Below are 24,866 nucleotides of genomic sequence, written 5' to 3'. Positions count from 1 at the left end.
TATTAAAAAAAATTTTAAACAGGGGTTTTTTTTTTTTTTTTTTAAATTTTTTTTTTTTTTTTTTTTTTTTTTTTTTTTTTTTTTTTTTTTTTTTTTTTGTTCACGTATATCATTTTTGGTTGATCTCTATCCCTGTATGATCATATTAAAATATAACCAGACATTTGGAGTCCTTCTATTTTTTTTTGTAACATAACTTCTCCTTCTTTTATGTGTACTTTTCTTTGTATTTAGTTGCATTTTTATCTACCACAACAATCATAAAACGATATGCACAGCAACACTCTTTGCCAGTAGAAGCAGGGGAGGAGTCACGGTGTGTTTAAATGTTTATCGAATCAGGTTCTAACTATCCACCCATCGCCTTTAAAGAAATTCCTCCCCGTGAAGATTCTGCTTAATCGCATCTCTGTGTGTTTTACTATCTTCTGCTCGGTGTGCCGTTGTAGATAGGCAGTTGCTACTTTTCCGACCTGTACTGAAGCCAAATCCCAGGCACACAGTTGTTTTCTTGTAGGTTATGTACGTCACGGACTGATATGCACACTCTAGAAACCTCTTCACTCCCGAAAACCACAGAATGGACTCCTCTTTCCATGCCATGAATCCATTTCAAAAGACTTGATGGAAATCAATGCACATTTTTAAACCCTCTCCCCCATCAAAAAAAGTAATTCAGTAAAGAAAAAAGGTAAAAAAAATAAAAACAACAAAACAAACAAAAAACAAAAACATCCTTCACCTGCTGGTGGCAAAATGCTATTGTCTGTATGCAACCCGGTGTCTTCTCTGTTCTTCTGTCGGAGTTTGCCGAGGGAGTTGTTTCTGATTTAACTATGTCTTATTTCTCTGAGGTTATGGTGGTGGCGGGACAGGACCGGGGCGGGGAATAAGGGCTTACTGTAGCATCTCTAAGTTCCTTGGGCTCTAGGGTGGGAAGAGGGGTGATGTGTTGGTTTGCGTTTAATGTCTTATTTACAACAGTGATTGTAATGTTTTGTATTGTTGTGTAGGAAAAGTGTTATGTATGCATATTTTCAATAAAGAATTCAGGGTTTTGAAAAAAAAAAAAACAGACCTAAAATAATTTAATGGTGCAGGGCTCAGGTTTTGGACACTTACAAGATGACTGGAAAACAAACTTTTTTTTTTTTTTTGGGCTGCGTGCAAGTTGGGCGATGAAAAGTTAGCACTAAATTCAGGCCCCAGCGAAGCATTCTGGGTTGATTCTGTTCTTATTTAGATTACTGTATTAAATGATTTGATTTTGACATGTCTTGAAAGCTACATCGAGAGTCTAACAGAGAGGGGGGGGAGGGCTTTGCTTTGACACCAGCATTAGGAATAACAAAATCTGTTGACAATAAATTCCACTTATTTTTAAGTAAGTCTTGTTGTTGGCCATCCATTTTAATATAGAGTTTGCTGTTTTTTTAGGGAGAGAGGAGAAACATGAAAATGGTTTGTGTGACTATTAAGCATGTAGAAAGTAGAGATGTGTAATCAGATTTACTGGTGCTCATGATTAGGGGATGAAAGTGTTTGTGGTTAAATAAATGGAAGATCCAAAGTGAAACAATACTAACCTAAATCAGAATTTGTTTTACATTACTAAAGGTTTGCCCAACAAGCAAACTTCTCTTTTAAGTACTTAAAAATAACAAGTTGACTGTTGAAAATTTATTGAAATTGTAAATTGTTTTTTTTTTAAATCATTTCTAGATTTTTTTTTCAAAGACTAATTTTATAACAGTATAATGCTGTTATAAAATGTAAACAATCTCTAATTTAAGCATTTGTCAAATTGCGCCATCTGGTGGTATTGCAAACAACAAGGTGACCTATAAAAATGAAATGCTCTACTGACAAAAAAAATAAGAAATCTGAAACTTAAAAATAAACAACAAATAAATATTTTTAAGCTATTTAAGATGGGTATACTGACTTTGTTTATGAAGTAAATATTAATGTTACTACAGATTAAATTGAAATGAACAAGCATATAATACTAATTACATAATATGAAATAGATCAATTGGTCCAAAGTTTAATTGTGTTGAAGTAATGCATAACATGATTGTGGGTATTATGGTGTTGGCATGATTTTAAAATGTGTTAAAGGGAAAGAGGAGAAAATTGAAATATAATATGGTTGCTCAGATTTGTGAGTTCTGTAAGCCACATTTCTAGGAAGGTTATGTGAGAAACCTCTGGCTTACCAGGCTAGATGTCTAACTTTAGAAGTCATTCCAGTTTATCTTTTATCAAACTGAAACTCAAAATGCTGACTTATGAGTTCAAAGGAATGCACCAAAAGAACTAAGACTGTATTAGTTTTATTGTAATTGTATGCTGTTAGAGCCAACCAATGGATCTCACTGGTTGTTGCTCCTAAGAACTTTAACCCTGCAAGAAAAAAAAAAAAAAAACATATTTAGAGGTGTTGAGGCCTTTCCGTCTCCAACAAACATTTTACTTTTAACAACTATCTGCAATATCAAATGAGATAAACTAAAAGATAAATCGTACTATATTGTAGGTTTCTTGGGTTGTTGACTAATACTGAGTGTTTTCATGGAATATAAGGACCTAGTGGTGGGATATTTATTTGTTTTGTACCTTATGACTGATTTTATAACAGTTTCTCTTACATAATATATTTACAGAAAACATTTTGTGAAAATGTGTTGGGATACTTTAGGTATGCAGGTATTACTGTCAATGTAGCAGTATTTTTAGGACATTCATACTTTGAATTATATGATTATATTCACTGTATACCAATGTAATGCATCTTAAATGTATCTCATTGTGTCATTAATATCAATGTGCAATGTATCTTCTTTTTAGTTGGGAATGCACAGTAATTACATGATCACATGGTATTTTGAATCAGTTATGTACAAAACTTAAAAAAAAAAAAAAACTCTTAACCTTTTTGGGTGGGCCTTAGCCCCCAGGTTTTAAAGTCTTAACATCGCCTCTGAATGTTTGGTTTGTTTTGCTGGCAAATGGGAGGAGCTGTATGCTGACGTCATTATACCCCGCCCCCTGTCTGGTGTCAACGCAGACAGCAGAGCACCGGGGAGGACACCGAGAGACCGACCGCATAGACAGGTTCACCGGGCAGCCATGGCGGCGCCGTTAGCCCACTTCGATGAGGACTGGCAGGACTTCAACGAATTCAAACCGTCCTCGGAGTCGGCCGAACAGCTGGACCAGCTGAACTCAAACGTTGGCGACCCATCGGGCCTAGACGACTTCTCCGATCTGGACAACAGTTTCTCCGGGGAGATCTGTAGCTTCAAGTCGATGGAGGACCTGGTCCACGACTTCGACGAAAAGCTAACCGTGTGTTTCCGAAACTACAACACTACGACGGAAAACATTGCTCCCATAAAACCAATCACAGAGGAGAATTACCTGAAAGACGACGAGTGAGTGTTAATTATCTGTCTATGCTTTTTATGTTGTAACTTTTAATCTCACAGCTAACCACATTAGCCTCACAAGCTAACTCTACAATAAATTCATATATTACTCACTGAGGGAATCTTAGCTGTCTGGAATACAGCCGGTCAGTGCAGTGGAAAAACTGGTTTCACGGTTCACTTTCTGCTTCTTTGTGGCAAGATTTGATTAAACGCCGAGAAGAAGGCACATCATCCACAAACAGTATTTAAAATTTAAATGTTTCCCTTAAGGTCATAGGCAGCATTTCTCAAAGTTAAGAGAAGACACCCCACTGAGTAAAAAGTAGGAATGGAAATGTGTTTTTTTTGTTGTTTTTGTTTGCATCTTGTTATTGCAGTTTTGAAATCATGAACAGTTATTACAGGAGGTACATTTTCAAAAAAGTTGTATTTGAAAGCAAACTACTCTTTCTAAAGGGGGGGAAAACCTTTAAAAATAACTGACATGTTGCCTTAAATTTAAAGCTGAAATTTTGGAGTAATTCGTATCATTTAGTTTGCATTGGAACTTGTTAAAAATTGTAAGGCCAAAATACAAAAAGGAAAATAAATTATTTATTTTTGTGATTATTGGTCCGTATTATTATTATTATTATTATTACTGCGTCATTACAGAACTTCCTGCCAGTTGAATATAATTGAAATTATAGTCAACAAAACTAAAATACTGAATTTAAATTTTATAAAAAGTAACAGCAGTCCCTTCCCTAACACCTTTATTGCTACAAAGGAAAACAAAACAGACAAAAAAACAACAACAAAAAAACACAGTAAACAGTTTTTTACAATGCAAATGACAAAATTGGTGCAGTTAATTTTGAGGAGAGGATTCATTTTAAGAAAAGTAATCAAGAATGCAATATATTTTTAAATCTAAAAACGGAAATGTTTGTTCAACCGGGTTTAAGACGGAAGCAGCCTATTCTTCCACAACAAAACTATCGACTCGTGCCGTTTAATGCGGTGGAGATGGTTACATTTTCCTTTTACACAATCCCTAAAATTATTCCCAACAATAGATCCTCTGCCTTGAACATGAACAAATGTACGATTTCAATGTCTTTGGGAGCATTTATTACATAAACCAGTTAAATCTGGTCTACATTTGCTGCAATAAACTCTATAAAGTATTTTATTTTTATTTTTTGCACAAGATGAGCATCTGTTCTGATTCTAAGCATACTGGAGGCCTCTTTGGAACTGAAAGAATGGGAAGGAAATAACAGGAGTAAAACAAAAATCTGCATTCTTTGACCATTTATAGATATAAAATAGTCAATTCTACAGGTGAAGCAAAGAGGTGTTAGTTTGAAGAAATTCAAGTCAGACTCTTCCTTGCAGTTTGTCTACAAATGACAGAATCAAGAAAATCCGAAAACGAACTTGAAATGCAACTACCGGATGATGACTAAAACATTAATGCTTTCAGATGCCGTTTGTATTTTTTATCATTGAACCCGTCGAAAACAATGTTGAACACTAAATATGAGCAAAATTATAAAAGAAATCAAAATCCCCCAGCGAAGCCTGCCTCACCTAGACTTCCACTGGCTTTTCCTCCAGCCAGACTCGCTGTGCTGAATCGCATCCATGGAGGTATTACGGAAAGATTTGAGCTGTCGGGGTCCGTTTGGATCCTGCTCCGAGGTGTCTGGCAGTTGCTGGGTCTCATTGACACTCAAAGGTCACAGCTACGCATCCACATGACAACATGGCATTACAGCGCCGCGGGAGTCGATGTTGCTTTTCTCTGCACAGCTGGCTGCATGAGTCAACCTCCTCTCGCCCTTTGCATTGAACACTATGAGACTCTTTGATTTGGCCACTTAGCGTGGGCAATATGTAAGCTCATACTCACAGTGTGTTACATTTTATTTGAAACTTAGAACCGGTGTCGACTTCTTAACAATAAATGTGGAAATCAACTTTAATCTACATGTTGTTTAAAAGCCTAAAAAAAAATAAAAATAAAAAAAGCTGTAGATGTGTTTGAATTTAGTTTTTTATCCCAAGTATTGACAGAAAATCCTTTTTTTTTTTTTTTACTATATCTTATTAGATCCCATTCAAGTTGAAGCAGTGTGTATTTCTTCAGACTAGAAAGCGTTTTTGCTATTGGCAAAGATTTTTTTTTTTGGTACCAATAAAATTACAGAGTGATTAATGCGTCATATTTTACAAATTTAAGCCAAACTACCCATGTACAGCTTTTCTGCAAATATAATAAGTTTAAAAAAAATATTGAAGTTTAGGTAAATATATTTTGATGAGTTTAGACTGGTGTTTTTATTTTATTTTATTTTTTAAGGGATAAACGGGACGTAGGGAATGAAATAATTGGACGGCAGCCTTCCACGGCCCTAAAGTCAGCGCCAGACTCAGTAAGAGTCTTTTCTGGATGGCTGCACTTCTACAGAACGTGCCCATCTCCTTAACAAGCTCCACTGAAATACTGTGTCCGAAACAAACCTGCAGGCTAACAAGGATGAAGTTTACGTTTACGGACCTTCCTTTGGGATCAGCTGCTGCTATTCTGGAGCCAAGTCCTCCAGATTTTGCCTGCGTACAAAAGATGCTATAGGTACACATAAATTCGAGCGAGTTCCCCAACACTAACGAGTGGTGAGTTGGAGTCACAACAATTAAATAATCTTTCTGCAGCGCCGCTGTCAAATCGCTGTTTCGAGACGGTAGCCGGCGGTGTGTTTAGGCGGGCGTTCACGTTCCCAAGACGCTGTCACCGCTCGGGGCGCGCGGCGTTTCCTGCCGCGCTTCGTCCTATTTAGAACAAGCCAGCAGCTCGCCGAGCAGCGCACGAGCACTTCAGGGAGAAACATGGATGTTATATAAACATTTGTCCTGGACATTGTAGCGCAACTGTGACACATGGGTTCACAGCACCCATCCATGCACAATCGGAGCCAAAAGTGTCAAAACACACTTGCACGAGCACGTGAGTCCCAGTGCAGGTTTTCTTCAGAGTTTCCATGCAAGTCTGGAAAACGATGGGGGGGAAAAAAAAAAAAAAAAAAAGATCATCTGTAACGAAAAAAAAATATTGAGTTGTGTTTGTAGAAGAAAGAGTGGCATACATGCTTATATGAGAGGAAAAAAAGCTAAAACTAAACAATCTTTAGATATTATCTCAAACTTTATTCTATGGAAGGCCCAAAATATCAGCATTAACAATAACATCGGTGTTGACTGTTGCTAGCCATTTTTTTTTAAGTATCGTATTGTTCCTCTAAGTGAAACCGGATCAATTCTTTTTGCCCAACTTATGAGCACATAAAAATAATGGTTGTCAACCATAACAGCGCTATAAATGTCGGTATTGTCCCAAAATTTTCACATGGGCGCCTCATCGCTTATTTAATCACTCTTGTTGTTCTTCGTCAGTGGTGAACAACAGGATATTTTGAGTTTCTCTCTGTTCCCACATGGGGTTACCTAGGTGACAGTTTCTAACAACGCGCCACCTAACAACACAGTTTTTAGCATTCATCATCAACTTCTTATCGTCTTTACAAACGACTGTCTGGCTTGGCACATTTGGCTGTGGAAAGGTTTTCAGTAAACACTCGCCTCCCTTTTCCTGACCGTCTTTGCTTAGCAGAGCAAGGACTCGCACTCCGATCATTTATTCCTGCGGTTCCAGTTATTCATGTGCCGACTAAGCTTAGAGAAAATGTTCTCCTGCTTCGTAAAGTTCATAGAGGCTCGCTTGTTTAAGTGTTGCAATACTCGATGACTAGTTTTGAAGCGTCATGCAGCAGTGTTCAGAACTCAGGTTGCTCTTATACTGCTGTAAGTCTGAGGCAGAGATGAGCCTCAGCTGAGCGACTTGCATCAGACAGACGCAGCGGAGCAGCAGCCAATAGGGTCTGATTTTGAATGCAAATGAAGGTTTGAAAGCTGAAAACGCCTATGTTGTCGAATTCCTTCACTGTGATTTCCACGTTGCTGAAACTACTGCTAAAGACGCACATCTCGAAGGTCGATCCTTTTGTTCCTCTCTGATCTAGTTGCAGCAACGTAGTGAGGGGGGGACATAGCATTCTGCCATGCAATGCTGTGTCACGATAAAAAAAGAGAAGGAAGTGCGCCTCCTCTCTGCAGCTTAAAAAAAAAAGTCTCCTTTGTTGTGCTTTGACCTTTAACTCTTCTTTTATTCGTCCTTTCAGGGTGTGGAACTCTTTGACCAATAACTACGGCAATGTGATGCCCGTGGACTGGAAGACGTCCTACACTCGCTCCCTGCACCTGCCTGCCCTCAAGCTCAAAGATCAAGAGGTATCACACGCACGCAGACACACACACACACACACTCACTCTTTTATTTAGTGTTTCAGTTTCTGCAGATTGCTGCAAATGATGCCTAACAAATGCAGAGAATTGGCACCTAATTGACCTAATTAAAGAAATTAATTTCAGTAAGTCACTCGCCTTGTTATTGTGCATCTCGAATCACTTAATTTGCAATTTGATTCAAAGTGTGACAAAGGGCAAAAACAAGAAAAAAAAAAAACACACACAGAGACTAAGTTGAATTTACTGAACTAATTACCTTAATAAATTAACCTTTCGCAAACAGTTCCTGTATTTTAGAGGAACAACTTTCAGAATAAAATATTCGAGTGGAACATGTTCTAAATAAAAGCACTAAGGACCTTGCAATCAAACAGATTGAGTTTTATTGATGGAAAGAGGTGAAAACAGATCGATCTGGTTTTAATCCCCAAAGCTGCACTTTTTCTCAGCTGCTGGCATCTTGCTCACTGTCTATTCATCTTTATGTCCCCATTACTAACTACTCTGAAACGGTCTTTTATTCTGGTGAGCCTACCTCGACTGCATTTTTCTGGCCTAGAAGCCTGTCTGTTCTTTTCCACTTTTCGTCATATTGTGGCAAAGTGGCACAAAAGTCTCATAAGTTTCCATTCTTGTCAACAAAGAAATAAAAAGAAACCTTGAATCCAACAGTTCTGATGTAAACCTTTCATTGTCCAGGTTTTTCTTTGGATTTAAAATCCGGTTTAAAGCCTTTTCGGATAAAATATCGTACGCCTAAATTTCTGCCCCCCATCTCCTCCTCCTCCCAAGGGACAGAAGATGGACAAGCAGTCTTTGGATCTGTCCGATGATGAGGACGAGGAGCTGCGGGAACAGCTGGATATGCACTCAATCATTGTCTCCTGCATTAACGAGGAGCCTCTCTTCACCGCTGAACAGGTAACTCTTTCACACTCAAAATAAATAGAAATTGGGTTTAAAATATTTCTCTCTATAAAAATGGAATTAATTTAAATTGTTTGGGGATTTTCTGAGCACATAAATCTTTAATGAAAATATTTCAGCACAAATTAAACAAACAAAAAAAACAATGAACTGACAGCAGAAAATCCTTACTTTCTGTATGTTTTAATATATAAGCCTGTCAGCTTATGAGCTACTTCCTTAAATTAGATTTACGTGCTTACTATACCAAACACGGAAGCAAGATGTGTTTAGAGAGTTTTGTTATGGATGTGGAAATAAATATTATGGGACAGGTTATTGTTTTGGATTCATACAAATACATATGTCACACCCAGAATCAACATACAATGTGGTTAAATAATAAACATGCTGACCTCACTAGGATCTCCTTACTGAAAATGTTCAAAAGACCCACATGTAGAATTTATCTGGAAAAGTTTACTTTAGGGGAAGCTAAGTGTGCTAAACCTTTTCAAAGTTAGCTGAAGCGCAAGACGAATAATTAGCTCCGACGTTGGTGTCATTTCTGTGCTGAAAAACTCGACCTGATGTTTCTCACACAAGAATCGGATGCTACGAGACATGCATTCTGGTTACAAAACTACATTTTTGAGCAAATGGTCAAACTGTAGTTGATGGAGGTTTGCCATCTGGCTGAAAGTTGTGGTTGTGTTTAGGTGATAGAGGAGATCGAAGAGATGATGCAGGAGTCTCCAGACCCGGACGATGACGAGAGTCCTTCCCAGTCCGACTTGTCGATGCTCTCCCAGGACCTCGGCGCTTTGAAACGATCCGGCTCCAACACTAGCTTTGACGAACGTGAGTGTACCTGCTCTGACACACACACACACACACACACACACACAGGAGTAGAAAACTCCTGTAGTGTTTTAATGTGCCCGTGTGAGCAATTTTATGATTATCTAAATAACTAAATTAATTCTAATAGGACTCTCTGTGTAGCAAATGTGTTGTGCACATTAAATGTGCACATGTAATATAGTTATGTAATCATCGTACATGTCGTTCCAAATGTTATGTAATCGGCTTGATATGCACGTCACTGTAAATGTTCTAAAATTGGATGGGTGTGAAATTACCATTTTTTTAAAAAACAGTTTTTTTTTGGTTTTCGTTACGGTTCGACCTGCACCGAGCGTCTTCTCCACATTACATCTGCTCTTCCCGTTTCCGCCCGCGTTCTGGTCTGCAGGGCTTCGTCAGCTGTCTGTGTCGGAGCTCAGCCGGACCCTGGAGGAGGTGGAGGCGGCCATCCGCCGCTACAGCGAGGAGCTGATCCAAGCCCTGGCGCTGCGAGACGAGCTGGACTTTGAGAAGGAGGTACTGAAATCTGATCGCGCATTAACTCCAAAATCAGACCGACCAGAAACGGTTGCAGAGATGTTGCTAAAGCAGAGCAGCTTTGAAGCAAGTAACACACACACACACACACACACACACGCGCGCGCGCGCATGCACGTTGTGTTTGGTGAGAACAGACGGCAGCACCCTCTGCCTTCTGTCGCCATGAGGTCAGAACTGCCAGCAGCTTTATTTGTACGTTTGTCTCTGTGTCATGATTCACTCCGAGTAGATCGGACAGAATCTATAAAAAAAAAAAAAAACACATTTGAGTGATATTTGTACAGATCACAAGGATACTGAGAATATTAAATTATTAGATTTATCATCTGCAGCCTCAAAAAAACCATTCAGATGTACCTTTATCATAAGCAGCTCACTACTGTAAATGTATTAGTTTTGAAGTACGAATCCTTTTGGTTCACACTGTAATTCTCCTTTATCTTGTGAATTTTTTTTGTGCTTTTTTTTTAGTCAATTCTGTTAATCGAAGTAAAAGTTCTGAAAACTAACTAACTGATATAATCGGTCAGTTTCGTTCCTCCAGCTTTGTGTTTTCCAGACCCCTGCCGCAGTTAAATGAAAATGTTGCGTGTGTGCAGGTGAAGAACAGCTTTATTTCGCTGCTGATCGACGTGCAGAACAAACAGAAGGAGCACCGCGAACTGCTGCGCAAGAAGAAGAAGATCCGGTGTACGACCACGACGGGGCCCAACGGCCAGAGGACAAACAGCACACACATACCAGGCACGGTGAGTCAGCAGGGGAGGTAGTCGCAGAAAACGCACAAAATAAACACATCGTCATGGTTTGAAGGTTAACAACATAGCCACACGTGTGACGCAACACGCACTACTTCCAAGTTCGGAAAAGAGACGCATGACCCGGCCGGAGAGCTTTCACTGTAGTCGCCCTCTTATCAGCGCCTTTCCTTCCTGTCGTAGAGAGCCTCCTCATCTTGCGTCAAATCTCTTTTTTTTTTTTTTTTCCTCCTTCCTTCCTCTCACTCCCTGTAGCTCCTCACTCTGGAGGGACTCTCCAATGTCATTCAAAATGGTCTCCGTCAAACTTTTGGCCACTCTGGAGGGGATAAACAGGTGCCCCCTGCTCTTTCTTCCAACTGCGGATTCTTTTCTGTGCTGCTTTTTCACCTCTGGGTTTCAAATGGCATGCGCATTCTTTTTTTATGTTTTTGCTCCATAACTTTTGTTCAGTTTGTCCATTCGTTGCATTTAATTTTTGTCTTCCCCCCGCCCCCTTTTTTTTATTATTATTAAATTCCTTATAGTTCCTTGCAAAAGTGTTGGTACTCCCTGAACTTTTCGTATTTTGTCTCGTTACAGACACAAACTTCAATGAGAACATTAGTGAACAAACTAAGGGACACAGCTGAGAGGTCAGGGGTGAATTTGTGGCGAAATTTAAAGAGTTGAAGAGGTTTTTTTTTTTTTTTTTAACAAGATCAGATTGTCTTAAATATATGGCTAAAGTAATGCGTCTACCCATGTATATTATGCACTACTTTGTTTTAGTCCGCTGCATAAAATCCAGATGTATCACGTTAAAGTTTGTGGTTGCATTGGGACGAAATACAATCACCCAGTCATTCTTTTTTTTTTTTGTATTGAAATATTTTTTGCCCTCCTTTATTTTTTGCATGTTTCCTAACTTTAACATAACACTTAATTCCAAAATTACACTGAAGATAAATTTAATTAGTTGGTGTATTTTTTTTTATAGGTTCCCATGCAAATTTGTAATATTTATATACATATATATTATATTTATTTTTAGTATCTGACCACGGTGATCCCCTATGAAAAGAAAGCAGGCTCTCCTTCTGTAGAAGACCTCCAGATCCTCACAAAGAGTGAGTCCATGAACAAGAACGCACAAGTTCACCAAGCGGTGAACCAGTGTGGAACAGAGACGTGTCGTTAGTTAGATTTTGTTTTCGTCCCTGACTCATCTATCCTTCTCTTTCCATATCAGTCCTTCATGCCATGAGGGACGACAGCGAGAAGGTACCGGCCCTCCTAACAGATTACATACTGAAAGGTAAACATGACTTTTACTTTAAGGCTTTTGCCCAAGCAAGGCAGCAAGGTCAAGTAAAAATATGTTGTAATAACTTCAGTAATATGCTTTTTTTTTTTTTTTTTTTTTAAACTGTAAAACCATAAGACTAATTCGTACTTAATCAGTCACATGTACCTACGAAATATAAAAGTTAAAAGTCTTGACTTCCATCCAGAAGCGTCTTAGTTCACTGTTTGATAGATTTGCACTAAAGAAGTAATAAGTCTCAACAGAAGTGTTGACATGATGCCTCACTCTGCGGTCACACCCGATGACCAGTCACACTGATTCCAGATGCAGTTAAAGTCTGAACACAGAAAGTGGAATCATAACAAAGAGGAACTGCTGTGCATTTAGCTGCATAAACAAGCAAAAGGTTACAGTACAACTTACAGTAAAGAGAGGAAGCTAAATTTGTCACAGTAAAAACACCAAGATGTCCAGGACCAGAAATGTGGGTTTGTTGTTAAATTTGTAGGGCCAAAATCATTTTTATTGATGACATTTCAAAATATGAAAAAAAAAACCAAACAACAAAAAACACGAGTAGTCTTTTTTAAATCTGTATGGGGTTAGGGAAAACTGATGTTTTACCAGTTTTTTTTTTTTTTTTTATAATCATGATGAGTTTCTGCTAACAGTGAATGAAAGCACATTTAAAACTTAGACTCTTAAATCAGACTAATTAAAGCTCAAGCCTAACATGAGGCTGCTCCCTCTCTGGTTTTATGTGACTTATTGATAATTTGGCTCAAAACTTACTCCAGTCTGTTCTAGTCATTCATGTGTGGGGGGAAAAAAAAAAAAAAAAAAAAAAAAAGAAAAAAAAGTTGGTCTCCTGCTTCATAAGAAGCTCCCCTCCTTGCTTTTGAACGTCATAAAATTCAGTGACCAGCGATTCGGCTGCTTTTCTCCCACGACACTCCCAGCCCGATTTAAAAACCGTGAGCTTTAACGGTGAATGTGTCTGTTGTTGACATGTACCTTCCTTTCCCTCTCGCCTGTGCTGCTCTGTCCTTCGGGTAGCTCTCGTATGAAAGCGGAGGAACCTGAGGTTCGTGAGGCTGACCCCGCTCATTGACATCGAATGCCTCATCTTCCTCCCTGTCTGCACAACATTCCCTTTTTAACCAGAGCAATCGGCCTCCCTCCCCCTCCGTCGCTCTCTGCCGTGGTGCCAGTTGTGCTGTATGGTGCTTCTAGTCGTGCTACACCCACTCTGGAAAAACACAGCCCACTCACGCTCGTAATTTCTCCTCACTCTGCCAGCTTGTAGTAGCAGCTGTTGGTGTGTTTGCTTCTCACCTGTAATCGGGGCGGCTTTCCTCGCCTCTAACCACACATTCCTCCCGGCTGTAGCTGCTCTGTCATACTCCACACACCTCTTCTTCCTCGTGTGCTGCAGCGATTCTCACCAGCTGTTTATTTATTTTATTTTTTTTCTCCGCAGTTCTTTGTCCCACGTAAAGTCAGACGGGAAGCTTTTGTTTCTTCAGCGTCGACCAGCAGAGGAGGGTTTCAGTTTTGAAAAAAAAAAAAAAAAAAAACCTGCAGGAACTGATTTAAATCCAAACCTTCCTTCATTTTTTTTTTCTTCTCAGTTTTCCTCGTGGTACTTTCTGCTCTGCCTCTCTCCTCGTATTCTTTACTTTTGATACGACTCTTAGTCTTTTGTAGTTGTTTTTAAGTTCTAATATTTAGCTATTTTTTTTGTTTTTTATTCATTCAGCGCTCCATTTTTTCGTATTGTGACTTTACACAGGTGCATCTCAATAATTGATACTAAAGTGAACTTTTTGGTGATGCAAGTCGATGCCAATGAGAAGCTCATTTCATATGAATTCACTACACACAGAATGATACATTTCAGTTGTTTGTTTCTGTTAGTTTTCGATGATTATGGCTTACAACTTATGCAAAAACCAAATTTGCCCTCCATCTAATGAGTAAGCCACAAAATGGCATTGCTAAAGAAGTTTGCTGTTCAGAGTTTTGAATCGAAGCGTATTAAGAGAAGGTTGAGTGGAAGGAAAAAGTGGAGCAGTAAGAAGGTCCACAAGCAATAAGTAAATTGGTACTACCTTGGTGATAATCCTCTTATTTCAGTCTTAAATAATATTTTAATGTCCTGTGAAATTAATTTGGGGTTTTCAGCAACAATCATCCAAACTGCCATGAATAAACATTTGAAACATATCAACTCAACGTTAAAAATTCATATCCGGCATTTTCTTTTTTTCTTAAGCTGAACTGCTGAAATGAGCTTTTTGATGATACTCGAGCATATTGAGATGCACCTGTAACTTCTCATGTGTGGATGCCAGTAATCAGTGTTAGCCTGAACACCTCACTTCCTGATTAGCTAGGTGCTTTTGGAGAAAAACAAACGATCCTTAAAAGTGTTTTCTTTTTTTGTTTTTTAAACCGCTGAAATCCATCAGCAGGCCTCTGCAAGGGAAACGCAGTCCAAACAGCCTGCTTTGATTATCAAATCCACTTTCCCTCAGCTGCCTGGCGGGGAAAACAAATCCTGGTGTGATCTGTGGAAAAAGTGCCAGGCAAGTCGAAGGCATCAAGCATCGATTATCCTCGTGAATAATCGACGATTTGTTGTTTTTTTGCAACAAACTTTTTTGTTGCAAAAGTTTTTGCAACAAAAACTTTAAAACTTTTTGTTGCATGTTAGTTTCAGGTACGAGCTGCGCGAAGCTGAATGTTTAAAATGAGACGTTTTCCACACGACTGAGAGGGATTTGCACAGTTTGCAAAAGGGACAAAAAAAAAAATGATCAAAGTCGTGAAAAAAAATATTTTTGGATAAGAGATTTTTTTTTTAATTATTATTAGCAAGATAATGGATTTGAATGATTTTTCTAGATGTTGTGACGTCAACCCCAACAAATTCACCACTTCCACATAGGATTAGTTCACCAGTCTGCAGATTCCTCCTGCTTCATATGTGCATTGGTGGGAAATAATGTATTATTATTAATTAAGTTTACGTCGGCGTTAATCGTTGTTCCGTCGCGTGAGTTATCTGTGTTTTAGGACATTGGCTTTAAGGACAGAAGGGTTGCACTTTATCAGTGACCTGATGGTGTAAAGGTGGAGCTCTGCAGAATGTAGCACAGAGTGGATCTCGTCAGCAAATGGTGAAAGATTTGGTCAAAATGGAATCATTTTTAAATTCCTCTGGTTTTACCAAGAGAAACATTAGTGAACAACATTTCCGCTCATGACGGAAATGATTTGAGGAGTTTCTGTGATTATAATTAACGTTACCGGACTAAACATTTAAAAGATTCAGTGAGGAAATTGGAAATCCTTCACTGAAAGGCTGTAGACTGTAATAGTCTAAAAATGTATGTAACTTGGTTAAAGATTGTGAAGGTCGGGTAGTTGTGGCTGATAGATTTTTTTTTTTTTATGTTTAGTTGAATGTGAAAGTATCCTATGATAGTTTAAGTGCATTTTAACATCTATATATAAAATCCTAGTTTTATTGTCTTTTTTTTTTTTTAGAATTCTAGTTTTACGCTTTTCATATCCAGTCAGAATTTGCATGCTGCCTGAAATGTTGGCCGTGAAGTGAATTGGGGTGAAACATTAAAAACAGCTAAAACGTGAACAAAATATTTTACTAGCAGCTGCCTAGCTTTCCTATGCCGACTATGAAGCGAATAGAGCGAAATCAAAGCCGCGAGTCCTGCAGGGAATCGCCGGTGTGTGACCACAGATGAAGTTGGTATGCAAACATTCAGGTCAGGTGTTGCTTAGGTCTCAGGTACAGTCGTCAGTGTCGGTACTTTAACGTTCTTGTTCTGGTAGATAAAACATTCCCAACTCAGTTTACATGTCTAGTCTTGTCAGAGGGTTCCTATAAGGACTTGATTCACGTCACCTGTCTGATAATGATAAAACATGATCAAAGACGAGAAGCTCCTTGTGTAATGGCTCAGGTGGTGTTGGCGCTGCGTCTGTGTCTGCTTCAGTGTAGCGATGGTAGATATGTCACCAAAGTCGATTGCACTACATATTGCTGCCCATACTTTCTGAAACTCTCTCGGACAATGCCAGGTACTTTCCGAAGCTCTTCAGGAACTTGGTGGGTATATTCAGGAACTTAGCAGTTACTTTGCCAAAACTTTAATGGAGCTCGCTGGTTACCTTCCCGGATCTTACTGAGTATTTTCCTTGAACTTACTGGATGCTTTCTGGATCTTGAAAGATATTTTCCTGAAGCTTTATGGGAACTTTCTGGTTACGTCCCAGAAACGTTCTGGTTACTTCCCAGAAACTTTCTGGTTACTTTCCAGGACCTTGCATGAAAATAACTACTAAGCTCTCTGAAAGTTTCAGAAAAGTAAACCTTTAAGTCCCAGGAAGGCACTGGTAAATTATAAGCCACGTCATAATACAGCCCAATTATTGAAAGTACCCAGTCAGTTCTGGGAAAGTAACCAACAAATCCCATTCTGAAAACAAACCATTAAGTTCTTTGGAAAATATGGGCTGTATTGTGAAGTGCTTCCGGATTGGGAGACTCCAAGAAGGAAAATGCTTCTGTAGGTGGAGTGGGTGTTGGGGATGATTGCACATCGATTTGCAAAAAAAAGTATGTTTTTTTTTTTGTTTCTATTGTTTCAAAACAATATATATATATATATATATATATATTTAAATATTTGTATGTGACGTTTCTACAGATGCCAGCTATTTTCAACCCAGCATGTGCTGCATGCACTTTACTGCTGCTGCAGAAAACACATTTCCAATGATTAGTGATTTGTTTACAGACATATTTAAATATCACACTAAAAGGGAAAAGTGCATGTTGCAGCAATATCAAGAAAACTGGAAAGGAAACAAGCATTTAATATTTTTAAAAGCTTAAAGGGGTTTTGTAATGTCTATTGAATCAAACGCGTTAAAGAAAAATGTTTGTGAATCTTATCAGCAATGGTTTAAAAATGAAATGACTTTCGGCTCTCGTGTCACTGAAGGATCTCTGGCCATTTTAACAAACATATCAGTCTAACTCCAGGTTAGAGATTTATATTTATACATGACGAACAAGTAAAAAAAAACAAGAGGCTGCCTTTGTTAAATGCCTGAAAAAATATTTTGTACATTTATTAAACTCGTGTACCTAATGCAATTTATTTCCCTCTCTAGGGGGGTTTCATGTTTACTGTCTCATGTGGTACTGCAGTATAGTAATTTATTATGTGAATGTTTTGTAACCATGATCTCGACTGTAATGGTGCAAGTGTTTTGTGCCCACATTATTGCATTGTGACACATTTCAAATAAAAATAAATTACATATTTAAATATTTTGGCTCGTATGATTTACTTCGTGAGACATCCTTTGTCTAATTTTATTACATGTATTCATATATCTATACACGCATTGTGTTTTGTATTCAAATAAACCCGCAGTTAGCAACTATGATTTCGTGAATCGAATTCAAAATGACTTAATTCGTCAGAGTTATTGTAGATGGTGACGGCTGTTGGCGGGAAAGATCTCGTGTAGCGGCCTGCATCACAGCAAATTTGAAGAAGCCTCTGACTGAAGACGCATTGTTTTCCAAAAACAATTTCATAAAGAGGATGGTTAGGGTTGTCCATAACTTTCTTGATTTTTACAAAGAATCCACCATCATCTCCAGAGGTTCCACAGTCGTCCCCAGAGAAGAATCGGCTCTGATGCTACTGTACCAAGAGACGGCGGCAGAAGAGATGACACTCAGTTACAGACTTAAGAGAAGATCTGCAGCATCTTGCTGCCGACCTTGAAGGACCTTATGGCTTCCTGAAGGAATACATCCTGCTCCGTCCTTTCTTATAGACCGCTTCACTGTTGCGTCTCCGGTCCGGTCCAGTCTGTTTAACCAGTTTTTGGTAAAATTGTTATTCCAGAAGCAACAATGTAGTAAAGTTTTTTTATATGTATATATACATACATAATTACGTCTCACTCTTTAGTCCAACCTTATTGGAATTTGACTTAATCTTAATGTTGACCTGGGTCTGACGCTTACACTTTTTCACGGAGAAGCAGCAAACAGTCGCTTTAGCGAAACCTCTTTCGCCTGATTATTCTAAAGATGGTACACAGTCGCCCTCTAGTGGTAAGCAAAGAATCACAACTGACATGTCATCCAGTTTAGTAAGCTTTTTTTTTTTTTGAGAGATAACGTAAATTATCTGACATTTACGAGTTATGTCAGTCATGATGTCCAAATACAGAATGATAACAAAATCTACAAATAACATTTCCTGCCCTGTGGAGATTTCAACATCTGTGATCATTTTGGGTAAAGATGGGTGTAAATCCATCAAATCATCATTTTCTGCTTCATTATTAGCTGTAATGCAATACTCAACAGTTCAGCTTCAGCGGTTTTTTTGTAATTTGGGTAATTTATTCTCAAAGTTGCTTGACACACCCTGTGTCAAGCATGTCCCCAAAGTACATTATTTAATACCAAGGCCAAATTACCTCACAAACTGTTCAAAATAGGAGAGACAAAAAAATAACACGTCTTTTGTTTATTTGACGGATGTCTTTTTATTTGTAAGTCAGAAACGCCACAAGCAATTTCTAGAAATCACTGTTAGAGAAAATCTGGCGCACCAATAAATGTGGAGGGAGGTGCATGTCTGAAACTCTTAAGTTCAGAAAGTACATTGTTTAAAAAAAATAAAATAAAAATGCTTTTCCAGCTTCTGGTGAACATGACGGCACCTGGAAGCCGACTTCTTCACAACACTGAGGTTTACATGTCTTCCTCATTAGATCCTCAAACGATGATTCAGGATCTGTTTCAGAAAACACCAGAGTAGAATATGGAGACTAAAGTATCTTTATGGGATTCTGCTTGTCCTGCTGCTTCCTTCATGTCAACAAAATTGATTTTCTTCCAGTTGTGTGTAAATAAAGAGATATTTCTTCTTCTTCCACTGGATCTTGTCACACAAAGCTTTTCTTCCATGAACCCCTGTGGTGATGCGGCTCATCGTGACTGAGCTGTGGGGACCAAACGTTTTTTTGTTTGTTTTTTTTGTTGCTGCGTCACAAGTTGGTGTCTGTGAACATCGTGTGCTCTTTCCTCACGGTGCTGAAGCCTTTGATGGTGTCCACAAATTCCTCGTCATCCATAAACTGCAAAGTAAAATAGGGCACGCTCGAGCTTCTATTCATATTAAAATAGTTTTTGCTTGTTTTTTTTGTTTTTTTTTGTCTTTTTAACTTTTCACCTACATTTTTTTATATATATTTTTAAGTGCTTTACTTTTTTTTTTTTTTTTTTTGACATGTTCAGCATACATTTTTGGGGTCTCTCACCATCCCGCTGTCATGGGCTGAGATGTTGGGGTCCCAGACGTCGTCGTCGTCTCCTGTGAGAGACTTCCCGTCGATCACCTGGCTGATGCTGCGCCGCAGGGAGTTCACGCTGAGAACGCCCACTTCCTCTCCTGAATCGATCTCTTCGGCGGGCTCGCATTTAGCCTCCAGAATCTCCTGAACGAACACAAAAACACACACAAAAGAGAAGAAGAAAAAAAGTGCTTTATCACACTGAAATTGCTCTTTTCAAGTTGATTTGATCCTACTTTTTTTTTTAATTAATGATGCCGGTTTTGGGCAGCAATGTAATTATATTGACATTCAAGGCTGAAGTCGAAGTTTCTTATGTAAAGCAGGAAAAATGATATATTGCAAATTGTTTTTGGAAACTTGCATTGCTTTCACACTAAATGCCTTGTGTGTGTGACTTTTTTTAAAAAATACAACATTCCCCAAGGAATGATGATAAATCGAGACAAATGTCACTGCCAGGCACTGAACGGTCTCAGATCTACTAATTATAATACGCAAACACTCCTTGAAATATATTATTTATCTTCCAATATAAAGCTGTGGAGCTTGTTACACCTCCTGGACTTGAACATGTAATAACCTTCACTTTGAATGTTTCAGGGTGAAGCAGATGTAAAGACGGAAAGTTGAAAAATAAATCAGATAAAAAATAGTTTTCATCGGGTTTTTACCTCAATCTTCATGGAGAACCCCTTCAGGGTCACGCTGCTGGAGAAGCCGGTAGTGTCCGGCACCGTGTCGAACTGAAACCGAGAGAGTAACACTGGCAGTTATTTAAATAAATAAATAATAATAATAATCAAAAAAAAGTAGCATTAACACAGAGACGCATCCTGTTGCTCAAGTAATGTACAGTACGGCAGCTCAAGAGGCTCAAAAAGGTTCAGTGAGAATGCATTCAAAGAAAACAGGCCATGTTGCAAACACTCATAAATCTAAAGCTATGTTTCAGATCTGGCGATGTGCTTCATGGCCTTTTGTCTCGACTTTCTGGGGCAGCGTCTGAAATAGAGCAAGGCTATTGTTTAAAAAAAAAAAAAACACACTGACTCGTCTGACACCTTCGTAAGCTGTGAGATGGCCTAGTTTCTACAACGCTTTCAGAGATCAGAGAATAAAGACAAAAGGGTAGAAGTTTCTCTTACCAGGACAGAGTTGCTGGGCGGGTACACGGCCATGGGGCTCCTCTTCTGCATGGGCAGAGCGACCAGAGGAGGCCTCGCCCTGGTGAGGGGGGGTTTATTCAGGGCCTGGCGGAACATGAAGCCACAACATGATGGTTCTGCATCTGAAGAGAGCAGAAAAGGAGCCCGGGCTCTTTACCCTGTGAAGCATGACTCCTAACGCCACGGCCAGCAGCAGCAGGGCGATGGCGGCCATCACCACGATGAACCAAAGCTCCTGGACGACATGATGCTCTCGCCGGCCTCCCTCTGCCCGGTCACCCCCGGCAACGCCGCCGCCGCCTCCTCCAGGAGGAGTGGGGCTCGGTGAATCTGGAGGAAACAACGTTCTGATAAGCTTATTTTTACTGAGCAGCTTTTTTTTAAAGGTTTGTCGATTATGAGAGCACTAAACGTAGAGAGAATTTTGTGAAGATAACTCAAAGATTTACAAATCGATGAGTAAATGTTAGACAAGTATTTAACTGTCAGATGTTCAACTTAAACACATGGTAAAGTGGATTAAGAAGTCATAACGTTGGATATAAAAAAAATATATAATAACACTTAAAAATGACAAAACCATTAAAAAAACCCTGCATTTATTGTCACCATTGGAGAACTACTGCGTTTGCTTTGTATTAACAAATTGCCAACATTTTTTTCTGGTAACATTTTTTTCTGGTAACATATCTTCTTAGGCCGTGTCTTTTTTTTTTTTCTTTTTTTTTTTTTTACAAGAAACCACCTAAAATAAAATGTTAAAAAAAAAAATTCAAACTTGTCTGTCATGTGGATCATATTTAAAGTTGTATAATTTTAAGCATAATTTTCTGAAGGAAAAAAAAAAATAAAGAACTTGTAGATCTGAAATCAACACAGTGTGAATGAAAGATGATCACGTTGTGCACCGACGGAGAGATAACTTTGTAACTGGAGACATGCTTACCTGCACGGCCTAGTTCAGGCATCCCAAAAAATGCCACGACGGTGCGCACATGGTCACTTTTATCTTATTTACTCGGGAAACCTTTTGTGAAACTCTAAGTTTGTTCAGTAGAAGGTGTTAGACGCAGAAGCTTTGTGTCGATGGCGTCGGACTCACCGGAGCTGAGGTCCGTGGTTCGGCCTGTTTTTGGGGAAGATGGCGGCCCTTCGCTGTGTGACATCAATCGCAAGGCACACAGACCTACACAGGGTTTAGGATCTCACCTGTAACCCCGCCTTGACCTTTTCCTTTCGACATTATGTAGTCAAAATGTGACAGAAATTTCGCTGTGGTCATTCCCTACCCAGGACCGATTAATTCCCAGACAGGGTCAAGAGTCAAAGAGCTTCGAACCGACAGCATTCGTGTTCCTGAGTGCCTCTAGGGCTCCCATCAGCCTCGGCTTTTCCTCGGCAGGTGCCATGGTAACAAGCCGGGTGTCGGCTTTCAGCTTACCTACCTTTCAGCTCTTATACACTATTCATGTGTCTGTCTGTTCTTATGAAATTACATATTAGTATGTTTAAATTAATCACCAAGTTCGTGTGAATGAAAATTGATGTTGCAGGTATTTCCAAAAAAAAAAAAAAAGTCTGCATCTTATGTAAACTTTTAATTACACTTTTTTTTTCCTTCTTTTGAAAAATTTGCAAAGTCCTGCTTTATTTGTTTCATGCTGGGGAAAAAACTTGCATTAATGAGTAGGGTATAATTTTTTTTAAATGTCCAGTATTAGTGTTCTCAGTCAATATTAGCTCCTAACATGTCGGGAGAATAACATGAACCCATTGGTCAATATGGTGTCTCCTGTAGTATGCTGTCAAACCACATGATGGCAGCACGCAGCAGCTACTGGATGCATTCAGGCTCAGCTGAATGCATGGAGTCACTGTCCAAAGGAAGCTGAAAGCAGCTGCATGATGTCTTCATACAGGTTAGCACGCTCTGCAGCCGTAACCAGCTATGAAGACGGAGAACCCCCTGGGATAGTCATAATGTTTTGACGCAAACAGTCCTTGGTCTTAAATTATATAATCTCTACAATTTCCTCCCAAAAATTGTTCCCAAAAATGGTTCCTGCCAGCTGAATGTTTAACTTTCTTTTCTTAGTTTTTTTTGGGGTTTTTTTATTTTTATTTTTTTTACTATTCCTACTTGAGACCTAAATTCAAGCTCATTCCAAACCTTGATTCATTCTTCTTTTTCAGACGGACGTTGTGTTCTACAAATTACGTGTTTCCCTGGTCCAAGTGCAGATCTGGGAGATTCTTCAACTGTGGAGGAGATGCAGGATTGAATTCTTGCAACTCCTGAATTCTTCTTAATGCACAACATTTTTTTTTTTTTTTTCCCAAAACACGACTTGGTCCTTTTAGCAGACTTAAAAAAAAATTCTGTTCCCCAAGGGGAATGTAAAGTAAAAAACATTCCCATTGGGGTAAAATAAAATAATAATAATAATAAAATAATAATAAATAATAATAATAATAATAATAATATAAAAATCCCACTTCCTATTTTGTTTTGATCCAATGCAACATATTTTAAACTTCATATTGAGACCAAATATCTGTTCAAGCAGCAATAAACTCTCGTCAAATGTACAGTATAATTGTATATATTGTATGCATAATCATTTTAAAGAACAGAGTTCTATACGTCCTGAAGATAAATGAACTTGTTTAGATGGATGTATGTCTGGATGGATGGACGGCGATGATGAATAAATTCTACACATTTCCGAAAAGTGGGAAATGCTTAGAATCAAATTCCAGACCAAGTAGTATGTTTGTAAAAGGAAGACTTGTAGAACAGCAAAACAAGGAAGCCATAGACAGTTAAATAGATTATTTTAGGCTCCTTGAGCCTGTAGCCCAACCATCGCTGCTCCGTTTCAAATCCCTCCCAAATAAACCCTCACCTCATTTGATTTATTTTCACAGAGCAGCTATTCTCCGCTTAATACCCTAATCAGCATTCATACCTTGCTGTGATGATTCGGGACAATGCCTTTTTATTGAGGATGTGATCTCACCCTTGAGTGCCAGAATCAGCCTTTTTTTTTTTACAGCCCATCTCCTTGGGAGGCCTCATCCATCAGCGGAGGTGTCTGGGCGACACGGCCGCTCCGACACATACTAACCCATTTACACACAGGGACATACGGGAATACATCACTCAAGATGGCTAACTCACTTACTGACAGCTGATGTGGTGAAAATTCTCCAGCTTGTCCCCTGAACGTCCCCCCCCCCCCACCCTGCGCATTCGACGACGTTTTGGGGAAAGATAAATTCAGCTGGCGGAAACGGGTGGTGGGTGAGGGTTCAGTTTGATTTGGATCGGCTTGGGTCACTTCATCCATCTTCATTGTTTTAAAGCAGGAGTGTCTGGTCCTCAAGTCGTGCCGTTTTTAGATGCCCCTCTGCTCCAACATGGCCGATGCAAATGGTCCATCTACCTTCTCAGCATGTCATATTGTTCTGCAGAGGCCTGCTGGAGAAGCATCGTTCAATTCGACTGTGTTGGACCAGAGGACGCCAGATACCAACACTCATGGACTGCCTTCGGACACTGGTTTAAGGTTTAGCTGACCTGCTCTCATCTTAGCAGCTTTTAAACAATATTTCTGCAAAAATCAGAAGCTAAGAGATGTTTTTTTTTTTTTTTTCCTCCTCAGGATCTCTACATGACAAGGCAATGAGTGCGATGTGGAGCTCAATACAGACATCTCTTTCTCTCTCTCTCTCTCTCTCTCTTTGGGCCCACTTTTCGACTTCATTACATTACCGCTGTTAATTATAAATCTTCATCCAACTGGGCTCGGATGGCCTAAATGTGACATAATGGGCCGAACATGGAAATAAGAGTTCATTGTCAGGCTGAGGCAGAATAGACTGCGCCCACTTACCGGCTCTTAATGAATTCCCTTCGCTTTTATTGAGGAAGAAGACACTCAGATATTATGAGCTTTGCATTAAGGGGATCGTCTTTATTGCCCAAGAATCCACCTGAGAATGAAACAGCACTGCTCAGCTCCTGGCAGGGGAGAGAAGAATCCGCTCACATCTGTAAAACCCCCGCTGTTGGCATAAGACATGATGTACATACAGCAAATCTTACATGACAAACAATTGAAACCGACCACATCGG

The 24,866-nt window shown here is 39.1% G+C and overlaps 2 protein-coding genes across 7 annotated transcripts; one reads left to right on the top strand and one right to left on the bottom strand.

The window, feature by feature from the left end:
* Positions 1–3,043: 3,043 nt before the first annotated feature.
* Positions 3,044–13,700, top strand: fez2b (fasciculation and elongation protein zeta 2b). Of its 4 annotated transcripts, XM_015048623.1 has the most exons (11): positions 3,044–3,437; positions 7,658–7,766; positions 8,577–8,705; positions 9,410–9,551; positions 9,946–10,073; positions 10,697–10,846; positions 11,111–11,191; positions 11,889–11,964; positions 12,087–12,152; positions 13,200–13,227; positions 13,624–13,700. In XM_015048623.1, exons 1-10 carry the CDS (start codon positions 3,133–3,135, stop codon positions 13,208–13,210), a joined length of 1,197 nt encoding a protein of 398 aa, XP_014904109.1. In that variant the 5' UTR covers positions 3,044–3,132; the 3' UTR covers positions 13,211–13,227; positions 13,624–13,700. The 4 variants fall into 4 exon arrangements, with proteins under 4 accessions (XP_014904109.1, XP_014904107.1, XP_014904108.1 ...); XM_015048621.1 differs by lacking the exon at positions 13,200–13,227; XM_015048622.1 differs by having other exon boundaries at positions 13,200–13,700.
* A 5,022-nt stretch (positions 13,701–18,722) lies between these two features.
* LOC106957329 (usherin) lies at positions 18,723–22,125 on the bottom strand. 3 transcript variants are annotated; one of them, XM_015048625.1, is made up of 6 exons: positions 21,831–22,125; positions 20,886–21,058; positions 20,708–20,812; positions 20,234–20,305; positions 19,509–19,703; positions 18,723–19,343 (listed from the first exon to the last, which is right to left on the bottom strand). In XM_015048625.1, exons 1-6 carry the CDS (start codon positions 21,892–21,894, stop codon positions 19,254–19,256), a joined length of 699 nt encoding a protein of 232 aa, XP_014904111.1. In that variant the 5' UTR covers positions 21,895–22,125; the 3' UTR covers positions 18,723–19,253. The 3 variants fall into 3 exon arrangements, with proteins under 3 accessions (XP_014904111.1, XP_014904112.1, XP_014904113.1); XM_015048626.1 differs by having other exon boundaries at positions 19,527–19,703; XM_015048627.1 differs by lacking the exon at positions 21,831–22,125 and adding an exon at positions 21,675–21,821.
* Between the last annotated feature and the right edge of the window lie 2,741 nt (positions 22,126–24,866).

The sequence above is a fragment of the Poecilia latipinna genome, unplaced genomic scaffold, assembly GCF_001443285.1.
Source record: "Poecilia latipinna isolate Pla-1442-1.1 unplaced genomic scaffold, P_latipinna-1.0 Scaffold894, whole genome shotgun sequence".
Classification (NCBI taxonomy): domain Eukaryota; kingdom Metazoa; phylum Chordata; class Actinopteri; order Cyprinodontiformes; family Poeciliidae; genus Poecilia; species Poecilia latipinna.
The sequence above is the reverse complement of the archived record's forward strand: the minus strand, read 5'-3'. Positions and strand labels throughout refer to the sequence as shown.